The following is a 9,304-nucleotide window of genomic DNA, read 5'->3' as shown; positions in this document are numbered from 1 at the left end:
ATTGTGGGCGTATGTGTCCTTGGGCAAGACACTTAACGGCAATTGCTCCAACCCAATGGTCACTAATGGGTTGTCTAAATTATCAGCCATACATAAAAAAATAAAAAAATCGCGAAAAAATAATCACCTACAAAGTAACATACATGGTAACTCGTAAGCTGGCACGAGGTGTTAAACCCTTGTGATAACGACTGTCGTTTTCCGGCCACGCGAGGATAAAGTAAGTTACATTCATTCATTCATACATTCAAAAACAGTATCACACTAAATGCAATGCATAGACATCATTTATGTATTTAACTGTTTATAAAACTGCACATAATGCAACTTTTTACTTATTTATACCCATATGACATGACCACTCAAGTTATAAAATGGCTGTTCTATTGCCAACCAGTAGATGGTTATATTTGCATATAAAACTCATTAGCAACCACTGGGTTGCAGCAACAAATATAAATCCAAGAAAATAGAAACCAAAACCTGTAACAGCATTAAGCTTTGAACCTGGGATCCTCCAGTCACAAAACATGAGCTTAAACACAAAACACCAGCAGAAACTCAAAGACAAGACTTACAGTTTCAATGCAACAATGTGCCATAGAAAACATTGCACCAATCGTGGCAAAATTTTTAGCAGTAGACCCCATTCTTGTTTTCATTTCTCGCCAAGTCTCTTTGATGGTTGGAACTTTAGAAGGGTCCGTATAACTTGGAGACTCAACACCAAAAGTAAACAATGCAAAAACAACTCCAAAACCAGCACCTGTATAATTGAGATATTTGTAGTTGGGTAAGAGCAGAGTTTTTAATACTGTGTATCAGGTATTTACATTATTTCCATGTACCAGAGAAATTTAGTTATCAACAATTTAATTTATATACGCTGTAATAGGATAAAAATACGTCCTATCCCAGAAGTATTGTTTTATTAAATTGGGGTTAAAATGGCATGGTACAGGGTTAAAGTGTTTCTCTTAATTAGAGGTTTACGACTTGTCGCCCTACCATTAAAAGCGACACATGTACACTTATTAATTGATCCAATCCAGTGGTGCATTAAAGTTACCAATTATAATGACTGCTGAAAATAATCACCCACAAAATTACATACATGGTAACTACTAACTAGTAAACGGGCACGAGGTGTATGAAACAGAACATCCAGTTTTGTAATAAATGTACTTGCCCGCCATGTGAGGATAATTAAGTTACAATTATCAACAGTTATTAAAACATGGTTACAATTAAAAGTGTATTTACATTTAATTGGAAGAAAAAAGGCCTGGTCACTACACCTAGCTGACAAATAAGATTTGTTTAATTATAATCAACATAAATTTTTAATAAAAACCAAAGATTGAAACAAACCTGCAACAGTTGCAAGCGCGGATTTAAACAAGCAACTTTGCATTAGCTTTTCAATTCGTATTTCATAAATACTGGGAACTGGAGTCGGTAACCCACCCAGATAAGTCCCAGGTTGTAATGTTGAAGTTTTGTCTGGCCCCACTAAGTGTTTGAGAACTGAGCTGTACTTGAGTGTTGTGAATGTATATGGTTCTTTATTTGCTACATTTTGGTCGATTAATTTCGGTGTTGTCGACATTTTTTAACCGATAAATTTTGTTGCTTCTAAAAAATCCAGGAATTAATGAGTGATCATTTGTTAAACGATATCATGCATTCGAAATTAAAGTCAGAGTCCCAGAAACAGGTTTATATTGGTTTCGTTAAGGTTTTGCCACACCAGCAAAGTCTGCATGTAAAAGTAATGTATTTGGTTTTTCTTTCCCGCAACTTATTTGTTAACCACTAACCCCTCAATCCCTTTAATTAGTGCATGTCCGCTATGTCCACAATATTCACTATGTCGACTATGTAGTGAATGAATATTGTGGACATAGCAGACATAGTGAATATTGTGGACGGACATGCACTAATTAAAGGGATCCCAAACTACTAACCCCCATAACCACAACCCCTAACCATCAATCCCTAACTTTCCAACAGCCTATTCTGTGCTAGTGAAGAGTCTTCCCCCCCACCTTATTTGCTAACCACTAGCCCCTAACTACTAACCCCCATAACCAGCAAATAAGGTGGGGGGAGATTCTTCACTAGCACCGCCTATTCTGCTATTTACAGGAGGATTCTTCACTAGTGCCAACTTTGATGCCGTAACGATTTCTGCCCAACAAAAAAATGGTAAGCCCAATCCTACATAAAATATAGTTTAAATAAACAAATTGCACATGCAGGAAAACTAAATCTTTTCCTGTGTGGGGACAAACCACAGTATTTTTATTGTTACAGTACGCACAAACTTTGTTGTTTTGCAAAATGTCTCGTAAAGTTTAACACATTTTGTTGGCTAGTCCATAATTCTTTGGGACATATTCTAAAAAAATATTGCAGAACAGTTGGTATTTGTATTACTGTTTTCTTTCAAGTATTTATGATTTCGAAAATTTACAAATAAGCACGTGGTCGTGAACAGAGTCGTATAAACACCGAGTAGTCCAACTGCCGTCTATGTGGGTCCAAAATAGAGCAAAAGCGGTGACTTTCGCAATGAATTTAAACGAACTTGTTGAGTTTCATTTGCGATTTCCTTTTGTGGAAAGGCGTAAAACAGCTTCTATTTACATTACCAAACATTTTTTTGAAAAAACATATAAATTTACCCCCATTAAATGACTAAAATGTCGCAAATCAACCGCTTCTAATTCTAATTTTTGCCTTTTTTTGACACAGAAAACAAATAACACATGTTTTTTACATTTTTCAACCTTTAAATTTGTTTTTAGGCCCAAGTTTTTCTGTAATTTACCGAAAAACATACATTTTCCCTATACCTACTGTGTTATTTTGGAACCAAATTGCCGTTCAATTTGTGTTTTACGTAACAATGGGTTGGACTACTCGGTATTTCTATGGCTCTGGTCGTGAATGGATTGTTCCAGAACTTGACATAAATACATACTTTGCGATGTCTTTAACACTGGGAAATCACCTAAAGCAATATGAAATAGTTATTTCTTTCACTGCCATAAATATCATATATATATATAACATGTATAGCCCAGTGGTCACTGCCCTTGAGCATAGATAATACATATATGTGTACGTATGTACAGCCAAGCGCTTTAATTACAAATATTTGCCACGGCGTATGATCAATTTCCTGGTTAAATGAAACATAGTGCTCAACTACGGTGACACAGTCTAGTATTACATTTGAAATATTTTACAAGATGCTTTAAGAGTGGTCTTTCCCTACCCTAATATACCATGCAAAGCACTTCCATACATCAAGAACTAAACAGTAAGTTACTACTACAGTAGGGTGGGGGAAGATGGGACATTCTTTCTATTTTCTATTCGTTCTATTTTCTCGTCCCATTTGATGGTAAACGAAGAACATTCAACGAATTATTAAACCATATCCTCACGACCCCCACAGACCGCTGTTAATTGTTTAAAACACGGTCAGACCATTTGGATATTATGTGCTAAAGGTGCCCCATCTTCCCCCACCCTACTATATATCATCTATCGTTACAGAGTAGTCGGTAATATTTTGAATCTGGGTACGCAGTGCAATTATAAACATAAAAGAAGCAAATTACAAAACACCTTGGCGCACTCAACGCATTCAATAAGCCATATGAAACCACCAACCTAAACTGGCACAGCTGGCGGGCATCGAGCACAAACCATTATACACTCAAAGTTGTGCATTGTGCAGAAACGAAAACAAATCTGGTGTTAGTTGTTCGTGCTGTTTAGCGGTATTTAAATATGCGTAAGAAATGATTACATATAGCAGGGTGAGACTAGACACCTTTAGAACATAATACCTAAGTAGCCTGATCGTGTTTTAAACAATTACCACGGGCTATGGAAGGCATGAGGATACGGTTTTATAATGCTTTGAATGTTCTTTGTTTACTACCAAATTGGACGAGGAAATAGAATGAAAAGGTGTCCCATCTCCCCTACCCTACCATAAAAAGAAATCCCACTCTATATTCAATAAATCGTATGCCGAAAACGATTCGACTGTAAAGTATAGAAGTCGGCAATTAACCTGGGGGTAGAGAGAAAACATATAGGCCCACAGTTTAAACTCATTAAAAAAATGTATCAGTATATAAAACAGAACTGTTTGTAAATTGCATAAAAATATATCTAAAAAGCTTGTATAAAAATTTGCCAGCCTTTTAGCGTGTCGATACCAAGTGCGCAAGAGAGGTCCTTTTCTGTTTGTAGTACCTACTTCATTTTGACAAACGCAGGTTTTGGAAAGAAAGTTAGCGTCAGTTGAGGCCAGTGCAACGACTGGTAAAGGGTTTTTAACTTGTAGTCGTTTCTAAGTTCGTGATTAAGCAGCAGTGATTCTTAATTTTTTTGTATGCTTTACCCTTTTAACAAAGATGGTTATCAGATTTACCCCCAATATGTAATATGGCGCCCATTTATTAAAAAGCGAAAACTACTAATTACATCGTTATATTTAATACTACGAGTGCCCTATCTTTTTGGCAACGACTTCTTCAATGTCTGGTAAAGTATACTACAATTGGTAATATTTTTCTGTCCCGTCTACCCTCTAAATACGAGCAATTTACCCTAAAGGGTGTATTTACCCCAGTTTAAGAAACGGTGTTTTAGTGAGTTAAAAAGTATTTTTTAACTTGTTCAGTAGTACTATATTTAATAACTTTATCTGACTCTTTGATTACCGGAGCGAAGATTTAGAAATATTTTAAACGAAAAATCAGGGTACAGTGACAAAACAACAATTCTAAGACGCTCACAATTATTTTTAATACTGGTTTTTAGTCAACGTTGAAGGAAAACTGTTATACAATATGGATGTTGTGAACTCAATGCATGGCATGATGCCAGAGGAAAACTCTACGATGGCAGCAAGTACAATGAATCATGCTGTGATGAATCATGATGCTGTGATGGATCATGGTAATCATATGAACGGAATGGTAAGAGATCACGAACTTAGTTAAATGATTTTTCTACTTAATAGTAGAGTGGGGGATAGTGGTACACTTTTCCTTTAATTTTCTCGTCCCATTTGGTAATAAACAAAAAACATTCAAAGAACTATAAAAGCCGTATCATCACGACACCCACCATAGACCGTTGTCAGTTGTTTAAAACACGATCAGGATTTTGTTATTATGTGAAAAAGGTATCCCGTTTTCTACCACCCTGCTATACGGTATGTATACAAAATATTTGCAGAATTATATAACCGTAGCCGCTCTCCTGCAATTGCGTTGGTAATTGTTAAAATACGATTGGGAAATATGGGATTTAGGTGATAACGGTATATCCCATCTTACCCCAAAGTGATTTCATTCTATTTTGCTTTCTATTTGGTAGCAAATAAAATACTCAAAGAATTATTAATTGTTGGAGACCGTTATTAATTGTATGTAACACGATCATGTTTGGATATTATGTGCTAAAGGTGTCCCGTCTTCTCCCACCCTACTATCTATGTCTGTATTGCCGTAGCGCAGTTGGTTATTTCTTTGCAGTGCAATGGATTATTGCAACTCGCGTTTAGAATCCGTGCGCCGAAGCACGTAGACAAACTATTTTTATCCTTTTTGCGGTCATAAAACCTAAACGTTTTGTGTTCGTTCTCGTCTTGCAACCCACAATACAAAATTTACGGCATCATTGAAAAACCTTAGAGTAACGGGTCACTTCACATTACTGGTTTTGATGCCCGGATTCAGATACATTGTGTTTTTAGTGTACTTAGCGTTTATTGCTTCAACTAAGTGATCACTAACAAGTTGTCCATAAAAAAAATAATAATATATTAAAAAAAAGAGAAAAAAGTAACCAAAAACGTTCATACACAAAGTTACATGCGTGGTAACTGAAAAGCTTACTTTAAGTCTACAAAACAAGACGCTTTGTGGAAACGCCTGTCGTCGCCCTTCCACGCGAGAATGAATAAATTTGTTTTGTGCTACCGGCTGCGCCTTAGCTTTATATACAACTTTAACAAAGAGGTTATTTTAGGTGCTGTTATTGCCGAATTTAATTAACGGTCCCGAGCGCACTTTTACCGGTCTGGTGATTTTACTTGATGATTGATATTTAATTTAGATTTCTTACTCCCGTTTAATTTAAAACGCATACTCCCATATAGTGTTGAGCTTTTCACACAACAGAACAGCAATAAAAACAGCCGTTGATTTTTCCTCTATGCTCGATAAAACAAGAATGCAGTTTGCTATTGTGTTTAGCTGTAATTATGTGGACCTAATATGAGAACGCACTTATTTTCCACATTAACACTTATTTGTAGTCATAAGCATAACAAAAATTATACACCTCAAGGTGTATATAATTCACAAGTCGTAACCGCGCTGTATAAAGTCATGTATAATATATCGTGAAGTAAAATGGTTCATGTTTGCATTCTCTTTTATCACCCTTTTTGGTATACTATATATAGTAGGTCGGGGGAAGATGGGACACCTTTTTATTCTATTTTCTCGTCCCATTTGGTAGTAAACAAAGAACATACAAAGAATTCTAAAACCGTAACTTTATGACTCCCATAGACCGTTGTTAATTGTTTAAAACACGATCAGGATATTTGGACATCATGTGCTGAAGGTGTCCCATCTTCTCCCATCCTACTATACAAAATTATAAAACCTCATTCTCACGACTCTAAAAGGGCGTTTTAACAAAAATATATTTACAAAATGTTACCTTCTATATTTGGTAACAGTATTCATCTTACCCCCACAGTATATTATATTTCAGATGATGGCACACACGATGAAAATGTACTTTAACTTCAATTTACCAATACATGTTCTGTTCTTTGAGTGGTTGATAGTAACCCAAGGTCAACTGGCTGGTTCCTGCGTCGGCGTCTTTGTCTTTTCTATTCTCTATGAAGGCCTAAAAAGCCTAAGAAAATACCTACAGACAAAAGCTGTAAGTAAGCCAGTTCACCTGCATAAAAATAATATAGCAGGGTGGGGATAAATAGAACGCTTTTTCATTCTATTTTCTCGTACAAATTTGTAGTAAACAAAGAAAATAAAAAGAACTATAAACCGTATCCTCAGCAGGACTCCCATATAGACCGTTGTTAATTGTTTAAAACACGATCAGGATATTTAGATATTATGTACTTATGATGTTCAGTCTTTTCACACCCTACTATACATGACTGGACACCAATAGCACATAATATCCAAATATCCTGATAATGTTTTAAACAATTAACAAAACGGTCTATGGGATCGTAAGGATATGGTTTTATGGTTCCATAAAAAATATATTTTTGTTTACTACCAAATGCAAGAGAAATACAATGAAAAGGTGTTCCATCTCCCCCCACCCTACTATATATAATTTAATTTAAATACTCCACGTATATAGGCACCAAAGCGATACTACCAGAGAAATGAAAAAGGATCAGAAGTTTCGTTCTCCAGAAACAAAGGGATTCTGTAAGTATATAATTATTATTTTGCATATAAAACTTTAAAATACCACAATGGGACATAAACGATAAATAAACCTTTAAATTAAAGTCTCCCAATCTTAGCTATTCTATATCAGAAAAAAAAACGAATAACTGCGAATCAAAACCACCCGAAGCGGTAGAACGGTTTGAATTTACCGCGCTGACAAAATTTCTGCATATATTTGCTTACGCGTGTTGTATTAAATGTCTTTTTTTATCTAATTTTTGGTTCCACAGTTCGTCCATGTTCAACTGTTGGCATTTACTCCAAAGCCTTCTACAACTCGTTCAAACTACTTCAGGGTTACTTCTGATGTTGATTTTCATGACCTTTAACGTCTGGCTGGCTATTTCTATTTCCATTGGTTCAGCAGTCGGCTATTTTCTATTCTCATGGTGCCCTTCCTGCCAGGTTGACATAGGGGAACATTGCAATTGACACGCAGCTATAAGGAGTCTTCGGCTGTCATCAATGACGTCAGAGGACTCGTTCGTGACGTCAGACGTTGATGAAGACACGTTTTTGATCGCACCCGCTTTGTATAATTGGCATGACAAGCACATTTAAATTTCCTGGTCGTGCTTTAAACAATTAAGAAGGCTCTTTAAAGTCTTGAGGCTACGGTTGTATAGTTCTGTAAATATCCTTTGTTTACTACCGAATGGTACAAGAGAATGAAATGTCTCATCTTACCCCGACCTAAACTAATATAAGTCGATTTTAACGTAAATTCGACCATAAGGTTTGGTGTTTATACATAAATTAGGGTGATAGTTTGTGTTAAGGAGCATAATATTTAATTAATGTAACTTACTTTATCCTCACGTGGCTGGAAAACAGTCGTTATAACACTTATGTTCTGTTTCATACACCTCGTGTCAGCTTACGAGTTACCAAGTATGTTACTTTGTGAGTTAATATTTTGGGTGATTTTTGATTAGTGCTAACTACACACGCTTTATGTATCTGTAAATAATACTAATCCTGTAACGGTGTGGGTGTATGTACAACAGCTTTCGATACCGCGGCTGCACATCAGCGTCGATGGTACAGCGGTTAGCATTGTTGTCTTTCGTCGTGCAAATTGGAGATGATATTTAACTGTCTTGGTGAAGTTATTTTTATTAAACCTTTTTGTATATTCTAATAGCACAATATAGAACAGTACGGTACTTACAGACGTTTGGTAATGGGCCAATCGTGGCATAAATTCTAGGACCCATGCTATGCTGCGGAACCTTACCCACATAAAATAAAACTTACACACGTTTGCATCACTATTTAGTGGGCATCACTATTTATTCAATGTACTCTGCATGCTTTATTTAAACAGAAAGCGAGGTCTGAACGTCAAGGCGATAAAGTGATCATGAAGTTTCTAGCTTAATGATTAACTAAACTGTAAAAAATCCCGCAAACCTGACCCTGAACTGGTGCTCATAGAGGTGCATGAATCTTAGTTAAGGAGGAACAGTATGGATCTAGTGCTACGAAAATTAACAGAAAAAATCAAGGCTAACAAAATTTTTCAGAGAGTTTTTCTTTTAAAAGATATATATATTTAGGCTTAATTGCATCGGTCTCTATCTTGAAGGTTCTTCTGTCACAGATATACAACTGAAAACAGCGAATTCTGTAAATTATGTCAAACACTGAGATAGAAACTGCTCTAGAAGCTGTGAAGAGTGCTGTTTTCTGTCAGACTACTGAAGAATCGCAGTCCTATTATGACGTTTGGAGTAAACGTTATGACAGCGACACATCAACTC

At 36.0% G+C, this 9,304-nt stretch overlaps 2 protein-coding genes across 3 annotated transcripts in view; one reads left to right on the top strand and one right to left on the bottom strand.

Moving 5' to 3' along the window:
* The window catches only part of LOC100180734 (mitochondrial import inner membrane translocase subunit Tim22-like), a 2,511-nt gene extending 734 nt beyond the window's left edge, over positions 1-1,777 (bottom strand). Inside the window, exons 1-2 of the mRNA XM_002121440.5 lie at positions 1,372-1,777; positions 579-766 (exon numbers count right to left, since the gene is read on the bottom strand). Coding sequence (XP_002121476.2) covers positions 579-766; positions 1,372-1,609 — 426 coding nt within the window. The 5' untranslated portion in view covers positions 1,610-1,777. The remainder of the gene's footprint in view (positions 1-578; positions 767-1,371) is intronic.
* A 3,055-nt stretch (positions 1,778-4,832) lies between these two features.
* LOC104266548 (high affinity copper uptake protein 1-like) overlaps positions 4,833-9,304 on the top strand; it is a 5,128-nt gene continuing 656 nt past the window's right edge. The window contains exons 1-4 of one of the 2 annotated variants that reach the window (XR_003396731.1): positions 4,833-5,006; positions 6,820-6,996; positions 7,447-7,517; positions 7,772-8,277. Coding sequence is in view for 1 of the 2 variants with exons in the window: in XM_009863015.3 (XP_009861317.1) it covers positions 4,878-5,006; positions 6,820-6,996; positions 7,447-7,517; positions 7,772-7,946 (552 nt within the window). In the remaining variant the exon portion in view is untranslated. The remainder of the gene's footprint in view (positions 5,007-6,819; positions 6,997-7,446; positions 7,518-7,771; positions 8,278-9,304) is intronic. The other variant, XM_009863015.3, reaches the window with a different exon arrangement.

The sequence above is a fragment of the Ciona intestinalis genome, unplaced genomic scaffold (assembly GCF_000224145.3).
Source record: "Ciona intestinalis unplaced genomic scaffold, KH HT000075.2, whole genome shotgun sequence".
NCBI classification, from domain to species: domain Eukaryota; kingdom Metazoa; phylum Chordata; class Ascidiacea; order Phlebobranchia; family Cionidae; genus Ciona; species Ciona intestinalis.
This window is presented reverse-complemented; position numbering and strand designations above follow the sequence as displayed.